Raw genomic sequence first — 19522 nt, 5'->3', positions numbered from 1 at the left:
AACAAGTTTTGCTTAATTGGGTTCAAGTAGAGTAACTTAGGAGAAATATATCTTACTCTAATTCATTATCGCTAAGAAGTACTTTCAAATCACACTTTAAATATTTATTAGAGTTTGACCCGCGTACCCACACGGATGTTTATTTTTATTTTATTTTTAAAATAAATATCTATGTGTATAAGTGATAATATATATTTTAAAAATTATCCGTTTAAGTAATTGTTTAATATGAAATTTCTAAACATAATAATTTTATAGTTTATATTATGATATCATCCATATTTTTAGAATGTGAATATCCGCACAAATGTATTTTTACTTTTTTTGGAACAGCTCGAGTATTTATTTCGCTTTTTATAACTAAATTATTGTTTTCAGAATTTTTTTTTGTCATCAACTTTTCTAATATATATTTATAATTTAAACGTATTTTTTTTCTACCATCAATTATATCATCTATATTTATTATCATATTTATTTTATCATATTTATAAATAATTGAATTTTTATTTATATTAAAATATACTATCAATAATATATTAACAGATTAATTAGTATTTATTTATATGCTGTAATATTGATTATTTTGTGGTCTTTATTTTTATTTATTAAATAATTAGAAATATAACAACAAATGTTTAAAACAATATTATGCTATAAGTTTTATAAATGAATAAACTAATTCCCAATATTATTGAAATTATGAAAATGATATTACAGAAATTACGGATACTCTCTGATTTTATTCACATATTTTTGTATCTGTTTATTAGATTAGTTACAAAAAATTCATAATCGAAATCTGAAATTGAAAATATATATTTATATTTCTGTTTATGAAAAAATGTAAAAAATGAAGATATTAAGGTGTAAGCTTAGTTAAATTATATAGTATTATTTATTGGTAAGCTAAATTTTTTTTGTAACATTGGTAAGCTAAATTATATGAAGTAGTTTGGACTAAAAAAGAATGAATTCGATTTTTAAAAAGTATCTACATGACTTGTTTGGTATATTAATGTTCAAATTATTCTAAGAAATTATTTACTTTTTGAAAAAGACAAGCATTAATTAAATATACGTTTATTTAATTTTCAGTGGCATTGGATTGTAAATATTGTGCAAGTTTAAGGGTTAATCTTAATTTATATGCTGTAATATTGATTATTTTGTGGTCTTTATTTTTATTTATTAAATAATTAGAAATATAACAACAAATGTTTAAAACAATATTATGCTATAAATTTTATAAATGAATAAACTAATTTCAAATATTATTGAAATTATGAAAATGATATTACAGAAATTACGGATACTCTCTGATTTTATTCACATATTTTTGTATCTGTTTATTAGATTAGTTACAAAAAATTCATAATCGAAATCTGAAATTGAAAATATATATTTATATTTCTGTTTATGAAAAAATGTAAAAAATGAAGATATTAAGGTGTAAGCTTAGTTAAATTATATAGTATTATTTATTGGTAAGCTAAATATTTTTGTAACATTGGTAAGCTAAATTATATGAAGTAGTTTGGACTAAAAAAGAATGAATTCAATTTTTAAAAAGTATCTACACGACTTGTTTGGTATATTAATGTTCAAATTATCCTAAGAAATTATTTACTTTTTGAAAAAGGCAAGCATTAATTAAATATACGTTTATTTAATTTTCAGTGGCATTGGATTGTAAATATTGTGCAAGTTTAAGGGTTAATCTTAATTTATATGCTGTAATATTGATTATTTTGTGGTCTTTATTTTTATTTATTAAATAATTATAAATATAACAACAAATGTTTAAAACAAAATTATGCTATAAATTTTATAAATGAATAAACTAATTCCCAATATTATTGAAATTATGAAAATGATATTACAGAAATTACGGATACTTTCTGATTTTATTCACATATTTTTGTATCTGTTTATTAGATTAGTTACAAAAAATTCATAATCGAAATCTGAAATTAAAAATATATATTTATATTTCTGTTTATGAAAAATGTAAAAAGCGAAGATATTAAGGTGTAAGCTTAGTTAAATTATATAGTATTATTTATTGGTAAGCTTTTTTTTTATAACATTGGTAAGCTAAATTATATGAAGTAGTTTGGACTAAAAAAGAATGAATTCGATTTTTAAAAAGTATCTACACGACTTGTTTGGTATATTAATGTTCAAATTATTCTAAGAAATTATTTACTTTTTGAAAAAGGTAAGCATTAATTAAATACAAAGATCTACAAAGTTTTTTAATGCCCTATCAGAAAAACAAAAAAAACAACAACAACAAAGTTCTTCACATGACTACTCTCCCAACTAACAACTTCCACTGTGTAACAACCTCTAAAACTTGATGCTAGTTTTAGAGGAATCGTGTAAATATTTATCGCTCACAATGCCATTCAGGCAAGTGTTCATCATCATAATACCATTAGTCATTCATGCTCAAATTTGGAAAAAATTACAAGTGAAAACAATCAATTCAGCTGTAGCAGATGTCATACAATAAATGATTGACAAATTCGAGTCATAGTTTATTAGAAGATAACAAGTCCTACAACTCTCCTTGAGACTATCAAAGATGGGAAGATGAAATATAGATCACAACAATTCTAGGAATCCGAGCAAAAAGCCGGAGATGATTCCAACTTAAAAAAGGTTTCAAAGAAGAAAGAATCAGTTACATGTCTTCTTGAAAAGAAAAAAAAATCAAGAAAGTTTGGAGTGCGGTTGTTCAAGGGAACTCCACTCCCAGAGCATCCACACAATCGACGTGCCTGTTACATACATTTAAAACAGCGCAGTATGAGGATCATGCACACAATGAATGCAATGCAACCTACATTAACTGACTTGGCTGAATACAAGAGTGGGTTATGTAATGTCTGGTGATTGCCACAAACCATACCTGCGAAGAAGGCCACGGTTGAGAGATTGGCGACGGTCATTGTATGGTAGAAGAGGTACTCAGTCAGAAAATGGCCTAAGGCGTAGATGAATGAGAGAAACGTAGCCAAGTATAACGGTTTGTTTTCGGGGTTGAATGCACAAAGAAAGCAGAGAGTGCAGGTCAAGAGGGTCCATACTCCGAACGTACGTCCATGTACTTCACTCACTGCAAAACAGTTAAAACAGACGAAAGAACATCTTGAGTCATGAGGACGGGACTATTACTGTAAACCATCAGGAGCCATCACCTGAGGAAACCTAACCATGTGAATTAGTTTTCCGGATAACAACTTTTTCCATTTGCTCATATGAAGCAAAATTATAACAACTTTTTATTGTTACCAGAATCATTAAACTAAACACTTTGGTGACCTTATTACAATCACAGGAAAAAAAACTAAACAATGTTCCATAACAATCCCTTTGCCGAAATCACGCACCACAAATCACAAAAGGAAACCAAAAAAATCAAGTTGCTTCTGTTCTAATCATCTACAGCATCTAATACACTTTACCTGGTCATTGATTCACTTCAACATTATTTTAAGAAAGAGTCGCCATATTGATCCTACAAAAAAGGTTATGCATTGGACTATGTATAACCAATTCTATATCCAAATACTTTCCCCCTTCCTGATTTCTAAGCATGGTGGTCCACTTCCTACAAAAGTTCCATCACCAAGGAATTATATATCTTTCCTGGATATGTTGCTCCGGTTTGCTATTCTTATCTCACTAATCTCTCTTTCCTACAAATTCAGTCCAAAAAATTCAAGCACTAAGCTTTCTCAGGAAACTGAACCTTTCTCATAAAGGTCCATAGTCGCAGAGATTCAATGAACGTGATCCACTGAGAAATATAGACCTGACACAAATATTGTTGTCTATAAATTTACTACATCGGTTAAACTCTTTGATTTATTAAGAATCCTACAACTTTGCATAGATCTAACAGATTTAAAACAGCTATCATACTCAACCATTGACATCATCAATATAGCTTCCTAAAAGCTGGAATAAATTTATCAGGTCAGAAACAAAGATAAGCTATAAATTTATATAATCTCCACTTGAAAGGAAGACCAATCTTGAAGGCATAAAAAAGGATAAAACAAAAAATGACACCCCGCCTTTTTTAGTCTAAAGGATAAAATACACTCTTTGCTCGAGCCCTGAAGCTAATAGTGAATCTGAGCATGTGTTGCTTTCAATCCAAACTATTACCTCAACTTTGCAATTAAATAAACATGAAAAAAAAAAAAAAGCAGCTGAAAAGATCCGTGAATACGTTCAAAGAATCAGACTTTCCTTCTTAGTTGACTCGTGAACTACAAACCCCATTGATCTAACAATGCAATGTACTAGCTCTTCACTAATTTTCAATGTATTAGAGCTTAGGGATCCCAAATTGGAACCGTATTGAAAGACACAATGCCATCTGCCTAAGTCACAGAAACCGAAAAAACCTAAACTTTCACGCACAAATCAGATCCACAATGTGTTACTCCGAACGAGACATAATCATTTCTCCACTAAACACACATTACATGGCCCCTCCATAGCCGCCACTGACCAATTATGACTAGAAACTCAGAGACTAAGAAGTCAATTGGACAGAACAAATCTCTCAAGTATACTATAGATTCGTATGTGAACATTAATTATCTACTATGATCAGAAGACATTGAAATAATCGATTGAGAACAATTATAAAAGGGAGGGAGGAGAGAACAGAACTGGTGGTCTGGGAGAAGACGGCGAGACGAAGAGCCCAAATGTTGAAGAAACCGAACCAAACCGAAGCTAATCTCAGCGAACCAACCACCATCAGCCAATACCCTAACGCCTTCATCTTCCTCTTCTCTTCTCTTACTTCGTTAACTGACTTGTGCTTTGATCTTCAGATGCGCTTCCCCCTTTATTTTGTTTTTATTCAATTTGTCATCACTGAATTCATTTATTTAAAAATGTTTTTTTTTTCACTATTTTATTTTGGAGAACAAACAAATAATTCATACTTATGTGGTTCTCTTTTTTTTTTGATTAAATATCAAATTTATTGATCAGAATAACGCATTTACAAGTAGGCAGTTATGTACTCTAAACATCTATGAATGAATAAAAAGAATGAATTGAACTTCCCCTCTAATGGCTAGGACACCTCAAACCATCTTCTCATTACTCCCTCTAACTGATGATCGTTAGCATAGCGAAGAGATGAGATCCGGTTCCTAATCTGCTTATCAATGGTACGGATGATCTTCTCCGTCGTGACCTAGACGCATCCATGCCTTCGCGAGTTACGTTCTTTCCACACAGAGTAAAGGACTGTCTGAAACACCATCCTCTAAAGGACATGATCATGTCGGTACGAGCAGGGAAGCATAAGAGATGCGACGGTATCAGTCCAGTCAGGCATTATGGCGCTTCCAAGGAGCCTTCCTGCTGTGTTCATCCATACATTGAACGAGTACGGACAAGCAAAGAACATGTGGTCCGTGGTCTCATTCTTCTTTCCACAAAGCATATAATACTGCTCAATACCCCAACTCTTTGTTCTATCTCCAGTAGACAGTCGATCTCTAAATACAAACCCTGCCATAAATGCATGTCGTGGTACTGCCTGAGAAAACCAAACCAACCTCCTCCACGCAACCTCAGCTCTTTTGTCTCGCAGATAATTCCAGGTCTTAACAGAGGAGAAAGAGGCTTTGAACTCGTCAGGACCTGCTCTCCAGAGCACAATGTCCTCCCCAGAATCGTGGTTAAGCACCTGCCTTGCATTTAGTTTTTCATAAACTTCAGGGAACCGTCGTTGCCCTCTTGCACGGATCTTCCAACCAGACTCACAAACCACATCAGAGATGGTAGCGGAGCGAGGGATCCCCAAGTACCATACACCAGACTCTCCTGTTTCGTTCAACAGCCTTCCTGTTCCCAACCAATTATCTAGCCAAAAATAGGTAGATCTTCCATTGTTTACCTCATAGCTCAAGCAATCATAAAGCGAAGGGCCACAGCTTTAAGAGCTCATCTTGTATGTATGCTTTGGTAATTACATCTTATCTCGTGATGTTCCAAGAACCAGAACACCGTTGTTGTTTGCAAGATCACTATAGCAGTCGTATGAAACATAATAGAAAATATTAAATATGAAGTTACATTCTCTCGTGTTTTGCTTATGTATGAAATACAATGGTTACAGATTTTTACTACATGCATACAATGTTTATGGTCAGTGTAAGGAGTTCACGTTGTTCATGTAACACATGAGAAAAAATGATACTACTCTTTTAAACTTCACACCACAAGGACTTGTTCCCTTGGTCATTTTGAAAAAAAAAAACATTTTTGAATCGAAACTTCTCCACAAAGACCCACTCTCCTGAATTTTTGAACCAACGAAACTTTATTACATTTGTATATGAAATTTCAAACGTGTTTACACTTCCGAGGAAACCGTCCTTTTAAAAAATCACATCAAATAGTCAGTCACACTTTTATTCTACTGCAAAGGAAAACTCCTCATTCTTTTCTTAAACAAATTGCTGAGCTTCTTCTTTTTTTTTTTTTTGATCAAAATTGCTGAGCTTCTTCTTCTTCCATTTTTATAATCATTTCGTATCTTTTTAATAATATATGGATTAAAGTAGTATAGTAGTAATTGTTTGGGGATTGGGCGAGAGATATGCGTGCACGTTTACGATTACACTAGATTCAATTAACTATTTATTGGTTAGATTAGTTTATTACTTTATGCTGAACGAGGATCGTGGATGATAGCTGGATTTTGCTCCCTTGTTTTCTTCTTTTGAATTTAGTAACATCTGGACTCAGTCGAGGACAAAGGCATTCTTTTTGTTTATAACTGTGCTTCAACAGCAAACTACGTTAAACTATTTTTGCTATATTTAACATTTTGCCAAAAAAAAGAACTATTTTTTGCTATGGTGTTTTACCCAGTATTTAATTTGATTTTTGGTTTGCATTGGAGTTGAGCCTTGGATGAGTTGAGAGTTAACGAACGACTATGAAATAAACATGATTTGGACGTTCATTGGTGCGGCCCATAACAACAAAACAAACATATAAAAAAGCTATGTGACTGACACAAAAACGTGAGCTCCGCATAGAGGCCGAAAGATTCCCCCGATCAATGCACAGAGAGCCGCGAACGTACACGTAAGCCATTAAGGGTGCTTTCGTAAAATTAAAAGAAGTGGGGCCAACGTTTTGTGTGGTTGGTCACTCACTGATCAGGTAGAGAGAGAAAGTCAAGACTCAAAGAGAGAGAGAGAGAGACGACACCGGCGTCAACCTCTAATCCTAGCTGGCATCTCTTGCCAGCCTGTTCCCAGCTGTGCTCCAATGCCTTTTCTCTCTACCCCTCAACTAACTCTATATTTCGGATTTACCCTTTTATTCGTACACATTTAAAACTCTTAAAAGAAATTGTTTAAAACTTTAAATGAAAATTTACAAAACAAGTGTCACATTGTAACAATGTTAGCTAATCGACATCATTGTTTTGATTTCATATATTTAGCCCAATTTTGAGGCTGCTTGTAATATACTTTATGCTTTAGCAGTCATTTTACTGATCTAACCGAGCATATTCCAAAGGAGATCACTAAAATTCTGACCTAATACCAATCTTTTTACAAATATAATAATAAAATTTATCTTGTTTGATTTTTATGTATGTATATAATCATAAATTTATAATGCGAATACATAAGTAATGTGCAGTCAATATTTTACATAATACTTAATCAAAATAATTCTGATTATACTTTATCAAAATAATTCTGATTATAATTTTTCGTTATTTATCATTTTTATCATTTGGGGCAAGGTGTGTAATTTCTTTCTTTCAATAAAGTGGGGTCAAAATAGCTACGAAATAATTCCGGGGCTAATCTTTATATGTTCGGAGAAAACAAGGACGTATTGAACAATTTCGAAAAAAATAAAAGGAAAGGAAGGAGGGAATGCAAAAAATGGAAAAAATGTACCTCGAGCTTCCTACTTGCCCCCACTTAAGAACCAGAGGCAATACAAAAAGCGAAGAAGACAACAGCGTTCGCTGGTGGTTAGGTCGTTAAAATCCAGCGGCGCCATTAAAACGCTGCGTTTTATTCGTCACCTTCGTTTTTCTTTGGTCTAATTCTCTACTTTCCATGTTAATGTCTCTCCCCCTAAACCCTTAGTCTTCTCTCTCTCTTTTCGCCGTAAATGGATCCTTGTCCTTTCATCCGCCTCACGATCAACAACCTAGCTCTGAAAGCTCCTCAAGCGGCGAAGACGTCGAGCTCCGTCGTGCACCCCTCTTCCTCCACCTGTTTCTGCAAAATCAAACTCAAAAACTTCCCGCCGCAGACCGCAGCCGTCCCCTACATTCCCTTGGAAGCCACGCAGTTCCCGGAGATCCAAACCCTAGCCGCCACGTTCCACCTCAGCAGCTCCGACGTCGCTCGCTTATCCTCCAGATCCATCTTCGCCTCCAAGCCGTGCCTCAAGATCTTCATCTACACGGGAAGAGCCGGAGCAGCGTGCGGCGTGAATTCCGGCCGTCCCCTGGCGGAAGTCTCCGTGCCGCTGGATCTAGCCGGCGCGCAGGGGAAGCAGTGCGTGTTCCATAACGGGTGGATAACGGTGGGGAAAGGGGCGGGGAAAGAGTCGTCGTTTCATCTTAATGTGAAGGCGGAGCCTGATCCTAGGTTCGTGTTTCAGTTCGAGGGGGAGCCTGAGTGTAGTCCTCAGGTGGTTCAGATTCAAGGGAGTATCAGACAACCGGTTTTCACTTGCAAATTTAGTTGTCGGAACACCGGCGATCGTACGATGAGATCGAGGTTAGTTTCCCGACCAATCAAAATCAATCTTACCAAATTTGTCGGAAATTGAGTTTTTTTTTTTATCGCTTTTTAATAATTTTAAATTTATTTATTTTCCCCGAGGAATCAAATCAAATCAAATCAAATCGAAATGCGCTTTAACATAAGATCGAACGCCTTAGATTATTGTTATCACATTCCTGGATCTATTGAAAACTTTACTCTTTAGGATATTTAATTACTTCTTTTTTTGAAACTTACTATTTGTATATGTTTCTTTCTTGATCAGATCGTTGCCGCCGGAGACAAGCGTTCCACGGAGCTGGCTAAACTCGTTCGGGAGCGAGAGAGAACGTCCCGGGAAAGAGCGAAAAGGATGGTCCATAACGGTCCATGATTTGTCAGGTTCTCCAGTGGCTATGGCGTCTATCGTCACTCCCTTCGTTGCGTCTCCTGGAAGTGACCGTGTGAGCCGGTCAAACCCTGGTTCTTGGCTCATCCTCCGTCCCGGAGACGGCACGTGGAAGCCGTGGGGGAGACTAGAGGCGTGGCGAGAACGCGGTGGAGCCACCGACGGGCTTGGCTACAGGTTCGAGCTCATCCCAGACGGATCAAGCGGCGCGGGAATCGTGCTTACGGAGTCGAGTATTAGTTCCCACAGAGGTGGGAAGTTCTCGATCGAGCTGGGGTCGTCGCCAACAGCGGGTAGCGTGAGCAGAACGAGAAGACGTAGCGGTGGAAGCAGCGTAGGTACGTCGCCGGCGAGTAGTCCGAGAGGAGGGAGCGGGGACTATGGATACGGGTTGTGGTTGGGGAGTGGGTATAAAGGGTTTGTGATGTCAGCGAGTGTGGAAGGTGAAGGGAAGTGTAGTAAGCCGTGTGTGGAGGTTAGCGTGCAGCACGTTAGCTGTATGGAGGATGCAGCTGCTTACGTGGCGCTTTCTGCAGCGATTGATCTGAGTATGGATGCTTGCAGGTTGTTTAATCAACGGATGAGGAAAGAGCTTTGCAGTGAGTCACTCGGCTGAAGAAAAAAAAGAAAATAAGGTTCAATTTTTGTTTTTTAAGGTTCTGAAATTTTACCTTGGGAGTATTTTCTTTTTGAAAAAAAATCTTCTAAAGGCATTAACAAGTTAGGATGTATATAGTGAGTTTCTTGTTTTGGAGTGTGAGGTTTCGTATTGGCTTTTCACCTTTTTTATTTTGGGTTTGGGATCTTATGAGTGAGATGGAGAGTGAGTTTCTTTGCCACTCTTCTTTTTCCTTTGATTTGGTTATGTAACTGTAAAAATTAGATTAAAATCATTTTGGAATTTCTGGATGTAAAACACACATGAGATTGTTGCTCCTTTGTTTCCTTTGTTCAACGTCCATGATATGTTCTGATAATCAACTTTAGTTGGTTACAAATGAAGTTAGTTTGGTATTGCCTGTCTGAGAAGAGGAGCATGCTACACTTGTGTATGAAAAACGAATGTTTGGGTTGAATCCATCTTCTTCACACTATCATTTTCCATACCTTAATCTTTCATCCTCTTCACAGTGCTTGGTACGATGCATTTCCACAAGGTACGATGCATTTCCACAAGGGAGATGCCACTATATGAAGTTTGAAGCCTCGGATCATAGACCAATACACAGCGTTTTCAGTACTACTATGAAGAAATCAAGGAGATTATTCCGCTATGACCGTCGCCTCAAAGACATACCGGAAGTCGGAACGTTAATAAAAACAACCTGGGACTCAGCCCCGTCAGCTTCAGTCTCCCATCGTCTCGCGCTCTGTCGTCGGGCCATAGTAGGATGGAGCAGACACCATCATACTAACAGCCGCAAAGCAATCGACGTCCTCAAAGTTGATATCGACAAAGCTATGTCAGCTCCTTCGTCAGACGAATCCGTTTTGCTGACCATCAATACTGCTCTGCTAGCGGCGTACAAAGCAGATGAATACTTCTGGAAGCAGAGGAGTCGCCTCTTGTGGATGGCCCTAGGAGACAAGAACACGAGCTTTTTCCACGCTGTCTCTAAAGGCCGAAGGGCTCGGAATAAGCTGACCCTCCTGGAAAACTCGGACGGCAATGTGGTCTATGAGGAACATCAAATGGCCACCGAGATAGCTCGATAATTTAGCTCCATCTTCACTTCGTCTGGTCAAGACAGATCAGAAACTGTTCTCAACGCACTCGCCCCGTGTATCTCAGCAGCTACCAATGCTACTCTGACCTCCATACCAGAAGCCGAAGAGATCAAACGAGCCATCTTTGCCATTCACCCGGATAAAGCTCCGGGGCCCGACGGGTTCTCAGTGTGTTTTTTTCAGTCGAACTGGTCTTCGGTGGGGACTACAATAGTGGCCGAGGTCAGAGAGTTTTTCACATCCGGACTCATGCCAACAAATATCAACTCTACCCATGTTCGGCTCATCCCCAAGATTCAGTCAGCCAAGGCAGTCTCCGACTTCAGGCTTATTGCTCTCTGCAATGTGTACTATAAGATTATCTCTAAGGTCCTATCTCTCCGGTTACGACCCATCTTAGGAGATATCATCTCAGAAAGTCAGTCGGCTTTCCTGCCTGGGAGGGCTATCTCGGACAATGTCTTGATAACACACGAGGTTCTCCATTACCTAAAGAACTCGGAGGCTCAAGTACACTGTTATATGGTGGTTAAAACCGATATGAGCAAGGCTTACGACAGACTAGAGTGGATTTTTATCCGAGCTGTCTTCGAACATCTTGGGTTTGATGACATCTGGGTCTCTTGGATTATGCAATGCGTCTCCACTGTCTCCTACTCCTTCCTCATCAACGATTTGGCCCTTGAGAAAGTGATTCCAGAGCGAGGGATAAGACAAGGGGATCCTCGCTCGCCCTATATCTTCATCCTTTGTGGTGAAGTACTCTCGGGTCTCTGCTACAAGGCTCAAGTCCGAGGCGACATTACGGGTATAAGGGTAGCGCATCACAGCCCTAGGATCAGTCACTTACTCTTTGCAGACGACTCTATGTTTTTCCTCAAGGCAAGCGTGGCAAGCTGCACAACCCTCCAGTTGATTCTCCATAGCTATGAGCTAGCATCGGGACAGCTCATCAACGCTAGTAAATCCTCTATCTCCATTTCAGCTAAGACACCACAGGAGACACGAATAAGTGTCAAACAAACCCTTGGTATAGCACAGGAAGGAGGTGTGGGGAAATATCTAGGCCTTCTGGAGCTCTTCACCAGGAAAAAGCGAGATCTTTTCTCCTCCATTGTTGATCGAATCAAGATCAAAGCCGCTTCATGGTCTTCGCGCTACCTTTCTTCGGCAGGAAAACTCACCACGCTGAAGTCAGTTTTGTCCCCCATCCCGACTTATTCCATGTCATGCTTTCTTCTCCCGGTGGGGCTTTGCAACCAAATCCAGTAGGCCCTCACGAGGTTTTGGTGGGATGCAGACCCTTCCACCAAGAAGATCTGTTGGATATCTTGGGACACCTTAGCGCACTCAAAGGGCACTGGTGGGCTCAGTTTTAGAAACATACAAGCCTTTAATGTGGCCATGCTGGCAAAATTGGCGTGGCGCTTGTTCAATAGGCCGGACTGCCTTCTTGCACACACACTGCTTGGGAAATATTGCCACAGCAATAGCTTTCGCTCGGTCTCATGTCCCACTTCCTCATCTCATGGCCGGAAGAGTATCTTAGCGGGCCGGGACCTCCTAGTGCGTCACTTAGGAAAGGCCATCAGTAATGGCGAGACAACGAAAGTGTGGGGAGATTCTTGGCTCTCTACGACAGAGCACCTTGCAATATGTGGACCACCAAATGAGACTGATAGAGACTTGGTCGTTGCGGACCTAATGCTGCGTGGTTCAGCTCGGTGGAATGAATCGAATGTCGAATCTATCCTTCCCACAGTTGCTCATTTTATCTATCAGATCTTCCCAAGTTCTCTGAACGCCGAGGACAAGTTCTGCTGGCAGCGAACGAAGTCAGGTATCTACAGTGTGCGCTCCGAATACTACTCCATGATTGAGTGTACAGAGGCAACTACTAACCAAATAGTAACCAACCGGGAGTTTAACTGGCACAAGAATATCTGGGTGGTAGAGACAACACCAAAACTTAGATTGTTTCTCTGGAAGCTAGCACAAGGAGCGCTACCGCTAGGTGCTAATCTCCAAACCAGGGGCTTAACAACAAACACCAGCTGTCCCCACTGCAATGCTCCAGAGACAGCGATACGCCTCATCCTCCATTGCCCATTCGCTCAGCAAGTCTGGGAGCTCGCACCTATCAGTCCTACCGCAGAGTTCTTCAATTCAGTCTCCATCTACGAGATTCTTACGACGGCTCCAGCACTCTTTTGCTTACCTCCTACTGGCATTACCGCTGATCTCTTTTCATGGATTGGAAGGAACCTCTGGACCTTTCGTAATCGATTGGTGTTTGAAACCCGCAGGACCTCTCCAGACGCTGTAATCACTAATGTCATATCCAATGCGAGAGAGTGGAAACATGCGCAACAAACCCCCTGACCTACGAAGCCGACGCCGTCAACGACCATCCTCCCCGCATCCTTACCCCCGAATACGGCTATTTGCAACTCAGATGCAGCATGGTCACGTCAAACGTTGCGAGTGGGTATAGGATGGGTCATATCTCATGAGAGCAGCTCACGTACACTCCAAGGAACTTCTGCATGCGGTCATGTATCTTCACCCCTACTCGGGGAAGCGCTTGCTATCAGAGAATCCCTCCGAACCGCGAAGGAGGCTCTTCTTCCCAAATTCTGGATGCGATCCGACTCTCAAGTGCTCATTAGAGCAATCAACTCGAAAACCTATCCAGTGGAGCTCTTTGGGGTTCTAATGGATGTCGAGTTCCTATCTTTTAGCTTTAGCTTCGATTTTATCTTGTTTTCTTTTGTACCAAGAGCTCAAAATTCTACTGCTGATTCCCTTGCGAAATCGGCCTTAGATCATGGCTCCTTCTCTCCTCCCCTGTATTGAACTGATTTCGATTAATGCAGTATGTTAGTTGTTAAAAAAAAAAGATCTTTCATCCTTTTCAGACAATGGAACACTTGTGTAATTACGAGGCTACTTGTCTCGTTGCTAGAGATTTTTGTCTTCTGAATCCATTAATGTATATATAGAGAAACTGTTGGATTCTGATTCTGGGTGGTAGAGATAACTAAGAAAAAGCATGTACGATGCGATTTAATGACATATAGTGTAGTGCTGTGTTCTTTTTTTGTGCTTAGTACTACTGTCTTTGTTTTGCAGAATTGTACTGTTTCTATCCCTGGTCATGTGGATTCCAATTCTATTATGTTGTTAGTTATTTGTATTGTAGTTGTTCATAAAAAAAAAGTTATTAGTATTGTCATGTGTTGTTATAGTCACAGATGCATATGTTTCTAGTTCCCCCTTGTATTCCTAAAAATTATTCAAAAACTATTATTATCGATTTTCATACGATTTACTAATAGATCCATTAGCAATTGTTTTCGTCTTTTATCATAAAACAAAACATAATAGCATAATACGTTTACAACATTATTCTTTAGATAAAATACTTTGCTGGAAAGAAATAATATATAGTTCTTATCTAAAATAGATCATCATAAGTAACTTAGTCTATACTCTCGAAAGGCTTGTATTTCTTGACATTATTGATTAGGCCAACAATGGATCCCACTGCAGCTAAGGCGGAGACAATCAAGCAAACCAACACGAGGAGGTGCAGCGCCAACCATCTACCCGAATACTTCTTAACCTTTGTCTGAGCAATGTGCATTGCCACAGGAAAATAAACTGTTAACGGCCAGAACGCAAGTGCCCCAAGCAAACCCAAGATGGAGTTGAAGAAGGGGAATATCATTGCAATAAATGTTGTCAAAATCACATAGTTTGTCCTCCACACCAGCCTGAAGTGGTTGACACGAAATTTTCCGAGCAATGGTATCTTCAACGAGTACTCTTTGTTGATGAAATTGCTTTCAGGCCACTTTTTGTTGCATTTGCTCTCAACAAATTGGAAAAAGGGCTGAACATATACCTGCGAATGATATTAAAATAGGATTAAGAAGATATCTTTAAAATGATTGTATTTTAAACCAAACTAGCTCTATTTCTACTAATTTCGACTATTAATCTAAATTTCTAAAACAGAGGATAACACAAGAATATTTATGAAAAATTACAAGTGTGTTGTGATAATTAGCTGTTTTTGCTTTTTAAATGTGTGCTACGTTCTCATGTTTGTTTATCAATGATACGTTTTCTTTAAGAGATATAATTAACATGAAAATTGTTAATGCTACAATTACCTGATAGGCACCTACTAAATGGACAGCAATGCAAACATTGGCGAAAATGACGAGCCAGAAAGGTTCGTAAAACCCAAAGTCGGTAAGGAAGTCACCAGGGGCTATGTTTCCGAATGCAGCATACCCAATGCAACCACATAAGAGGTAGAAAACAGTTGTGGTTGAGACTCCAATAAGACTTGCTTTCTTCATCACTTTGTTCTCTGGTGGGCTTGATCTCAATGTGTCCTGCAACAAAGAAAAAAATAAAAACATATTTGAGCTTCAGTATCTTTAGAGCTTCACATATATAATTAAAAATCAAGCCTTTTTGTATATGCATGCCTACAAGGCTAATACTCTAGTTGATAGTAACATCTTATCTTCAAGGTAAATGGCACCTTCTTCTTTATATCCCTTTTTGGTGAAAGAGAGAATAGAAGTGGTAGTAGATCCATATTCTCTAACTAATATATCCATATCGGTAGTTAGAGATTACTTCTAAGAGCAAAAAAAAAACATTAATACATCCATACACTAACTAATACATCATATATATGACTACTCTGTAAATGCAAATATTCAATGAACGATAGAAGAAAGTAGCACATACCTGGATCTCAATGAGAATAGTGGTGTAAGCGTACGAAAACGCAATATCCCCAACCGCTTGAAACGCTTTCCATACTTTATCAGACGCAGATACGTCCACTCCTATCACCGTACCTGTCAGCGTTGTCTTACCAACCTTCCCACCTTCCACATAATTATACCACTTCCACCGTTAGCTCGATCAAACATTGAAGATTCATGTAAACATTAATTTAAACGTTGAATAAAGGAAATGAAACCGTACTTGCCACTTTGGCGATGGCCAGACCGATACCAATAGATGCATAAGAGAAGGACATAACCGCGGCAATGATTGAGAGGAAAGATAGCTTGTGAAAATTAGGAATCTGACTTAGAAGAATCTGGAGGCCGCCAAATGCCCCCATGTATGGATAATTCGATGCGGTACATTTCGCACCATGTCCCTTACCATGAAAACAATTTGCTTTCCCAATCGCTCTAACCAAAGCAACACAACACACATGTTTTAGTTACCATCACAAAAATTGTAACCGAAATAAGTTATCAGTTGTGTAACGACTTACACTAAGCTTATGGAGGCAGTGATGGTGTAACCAATAGAGACCCCAACGAGGTTGCCGTACTGTGCTAGTCCACATAGCTGCACCTTTTTACCACCTGTCGTTTTATGTTATGGAGTATTCTAAAACTTAGTTACTCTTCTAAATTACATAGGAATCTTTGTTTTTGTCAATCAACAGCAGCGATTACAAGAAGCAGGACTTAAGCATCGAAATTGTATATTGTTATTAATCCTTTGATGTTAAAAAGTCGGATAATCTTTTGTATAATCTTTTGTCATTGTGGATAAGTTTGGATCCATCTCTCATTTTGAATTCAATTTTTTTTGGGAGACCAACAATCAAATTTAATGATAGCATTCTTTAATGAGATAATCCTACACTAGTCAATTCAATTCATTAAGTAATTTTGGAAAGAAGATAAATTTCATAATTATTTTATCTTTTTGTAGATTTTGATGATTAACTCATATATCTTCCCAAGAAGAGCATGCAGAATTTTCAAAATAAAAAATTTAGAACCACAAAATAATGTTCCTCAAAAGATAGGATACACTAAAAATGGTTGATTACTTTGATCTTGCAAGAAAACATTACTTTGATCTTAATTTGTTCCTGGGACCATCTTATGAAAAAATTGGAAAAGATCAAAAAAGTATCTTCACAAGAATATTTTTACCATTTAATACCAAAAATTATTAATATCAGTAGACTAAACTGTTGATCAGAAACATAATTCTATATAAAACTGAAAAAATCTTGAATAATGCTGATAAAAATGATTTAAAGAATAATAATAATTTGCATACCAAGGTAAGCTCGAACGACGCCCATGTACGTGTAGTTGCGTGTTCCGGTGATGGGGTCCGGCGCTCTGTAGCAATCGGCGAGCAAAGTAGAGGTGTAGTAAGTAATGATGGCGAAAATCACCAAAATCATGGTTCCAGCCACCCAACCAAGCTGTGCTAATGCCCAAGCCAAAGACAACACTCCTGAGCCTATCACCGCCGTGATAATGTGCGCACTCGCCGTCAGAAACGTCCCCGTTCTCTTCTCTCGACCATCATCGTCGACGTTCTTCACAGCGGCGTTACCGGACTCAACCGCCGAGGGATTGTGGAGTGTGTCCAAGGATTTCATTGTAGGAGGGGGAGAGGGAGACATGAAAAGAGAGGAGAGTAAATGACACGAGTCTTTTGACAGTCAAGCTTGGCACATGTACAAAGTATACTGAGAGTCATATATATATATGCACATATATCAAGGCTTATGTGGAAGGAGCATTTCTGTACGTTGAATCTTACATTCATTTTAGAGAATCTTTATTTTTTGTTTGATTATTGACCTGCTTGTGGTTCTTGCTGTGTAATTGGTTTTACTTGTTTTAGAAACCTTGAATGGCCCGTGACTGTGTAATCTCTTAAATTGTGCTAGGGGCATTGCGGAATTGTGGCCAGAGTTCTTGTTTCATCTCAATATTTGTTAAGGTTATTGTAGCTGTGAATTTTGCGTTTTGGGTTGATCATTGTTTTTAAGTTTTTTTATTGTTATAAGGTTAGAGTTGTGATGATGAACTGTGTATGCATTGTTCTCCACTCAGGAATGACTAAACTATGTTAGTAATGTGATTGATATAGTTTTGCTATGTCACTAAGACTTATTGTTTGATAATTGTACTGTTGAGATTACATAAATTATATTAAGGTTCTTGAGAGTACCTTTTGTTTCTGGATATTTTTTTCTCCAGTTTAGTTGTGTAAGTTGTGTGTATTAAGTAATATTTTTTTTATTCTTATTATGTTGGTTTTATGTTTTTTTTTAACTTGTTGCTTTTACCGAACCTTTAAAACAAATACATGAAGACTTATATAAATAACTATAAAATGAGTGAATTAGTATTTGGACCTTAATGAGTTAAATGAATATTTGTATTTCTCATAAGAAGACAATATCATTGGCCTGTTGACATTGAGCATGTAAGCTATTTTCATAAGATAAGAAGAGTGAGCAGGTAGAGATGTTGTTGCCGCATTTGTGTTTGTTAGGATTGTCTCTTGTATCTCCTGGTGTGCTTTTGTGTTTGTTTCTCTTATATTTGATGGGTAATATGTAAAAAAAATCATTGTTAGCTGTATTTATCAGAATTTGTAACTTACTCTGCCTTTTTGTTTAGGTAATTTTACTGATCTCGATTGTCGTCTTCGTCTTCTTCGTAAGCATCTGCGAAAATAAGTTTGTAAATTGTTAAATAGCTGGCCGTGTAGTTTGTATTTGTTTAGTTGGCTCAATGTATGTGTCGTTGAGTTTTAGTTGAGTTGATTGGTTTGATATATTTGTTTTGAACTTTATTTGTAAGATTAGAAAAAAAAGAGGTGGTCATTAATGATTCGTATTTTTTGGGATTCTAGTTTTGGTGTTTTGATTGTTTGAGTTATTGGTTTCTTTTAAGCTGTAAAATAAAGCTTTGTGTAAAATTAGATTGATAAGTAAGGGAGATAAATAGACGACCACAAATCTTGGGTAGGAAATATTTTTTATTATTGATGTTAGCATAATATAGACTGTAATATAAAGGGAATTATGTGTTGATTGTTTCTTACGGATCAATGAGGAGACGGATAACAACTCGAGTTGTTTCTTTGGTGAGGTCAGAGCCCTGGACAGAATGGATTTGTCCAACCATATCTGCGAGTTTAAATATCAGTTATGATATCGAAACATAATATAAACCCAGATGCAATATGATAATATACCTGGGAGTTCTAGGTTTGTGTTCGCAGTCACTTGAAGATTGTCGAACAATCTAGTCTTGACTGGAGAATGATCTCAGGAGCACCCGTGATGACTTCATCAATAATGTTTAGTGAGATGAAACGAATGGGGAATGGATGATTAGTTATCTTGTACATGCTTGAGCACCTAACAACCTCAAAACGATCGACTTTCACAATGGAACCTGCTTTCAAAGATGACATGTAATGATTAGCACGTCCGACGGGAGTAAACCCATGAATCACGGAATCTGCAAATAATATTATTCAACAAAGAATCAGGAAATCAATTGAAAAATTATGTTAAATAAGTGTGATAGATCGAAGATTAACTTACCTTTTCATCAAGGAAGAGAACCGTGATTCCTACAAACTCCATGTCTTTCTTGAAGTTCAGGGAATCCCAGAAGCGGAGGAAGCCAGAGGCTATGCTTTGGTTACTACGACCAAGACGAGAGACTCGAAGGTTGAGTGACGGACGCCGGGACGCCGGTTTGAGGAATTGGAG

The 19522-nt window shown here is 37.8% G+C and overlaps 4 protein-coding genes across 4 annotated transcripts; 1 reads left to right on the top strand and 3 right to left on the bottom strand.

Moving 5' to 3' along the window:
• Nucleotides 1-2470: 2470 nt before the first annotated feature.
• On the bottom strand, nt 2471-4937 carry LOC106350665 (ergosterol biosynthetic protein 28). Its single transcript, XM_013790522.3, has 3 exons — nt 4696-4937; nt 2918-3124; nt 2471-2786 (listed from the first exon to the last, which is right to left on the bottom strand). Exons 1-3 carry the CDS (start codon nt 4808-4810, stop codon nt 2719-2721), a joined length of 390 nt encoding a protein of 129 aa, XP_013645976.1. The 5' UTR covers nt 4811-4937; the 3' UTR covers nt 2471-2718.
• A 368-nt stretch (nt 4938-5305) lies between these two features.
• On the bottom strand, nt 5306-6093 carry LOC106368416. Its single transcript, XM_022702371.1, has 2 exons — nt 6018-6093; nt 5306-5907 (listed from the first exon to the last, which is right to left on the bottom strand). Exons 1-2 carry the CDS (start codon nt 6091-6093, stop codon nt 5306-5308), a joined length of 678 nt encoding a protein of 225 aa, XP_022558092.1.
• Nucleotides 6094-7817: 1724 nt separating this feature from the next.
• On the top strand, nt 7818-10163 carry LOC106398275. The gene is made up of 2 exons (XM_022703617.2): nt 7818-8810; nt 9082-10163. Exons 1-2 carry the CDS (start codon nt 8194-8196, stop codon nt 9818-9820), a joined length of 1356 nt encoding a protein of 451 aa, XP_022559338.2. The 5' UTR covers nt 7818-8193; the 3' UTR covers nt 9821-10163.
• Nucleotides 10164-14224: 4061 nt separating this feature from the next.
• LOC106400617 (amino acid permease 8) lies at nt 14225-17472 on the bottom strand. Its single transcript, XM_013840973.3, has 6 exons — nt 17053-17472; nt 16247-16340; nt 15946-16160; nt 15703-15845; nt 15111-15338; nt 14225-14839 (listed from the first exon to the last, which is right to left on the bottom strand). Exons 1-6 carry the CDS (start codon nt 17405-17407, stop codon nt 14414-14416), a joined length of 1461 nt encoding a protein of 486 aa, XP_013696427.2. The 5' UTR covers nt 17408-17472; the 3' UTR covers nt 14225-14413.
• Between the last annotated feature and the right edge of the window lie 2050 nt (nt 17473-19522).

Source organism: Brassica napus, chromosome C5 (genome assembly GCF_020379485.1).
Source record: "Brassica napus cultivar Da-Ae chromosome C5, Da-Ae, whole genome shotgun sequence".
NCBI lineage: Eukaryota > Viridiplantae > Streptophyta > Magnoliopsida > Brassicales > Brassicaceae > Brassica > Brassica napus.
The sequence above is the reverse complement of the archived record's forward strand: the minus strand, read 5'-3'. Positions and strand labels throughout refer to the sequence as shown.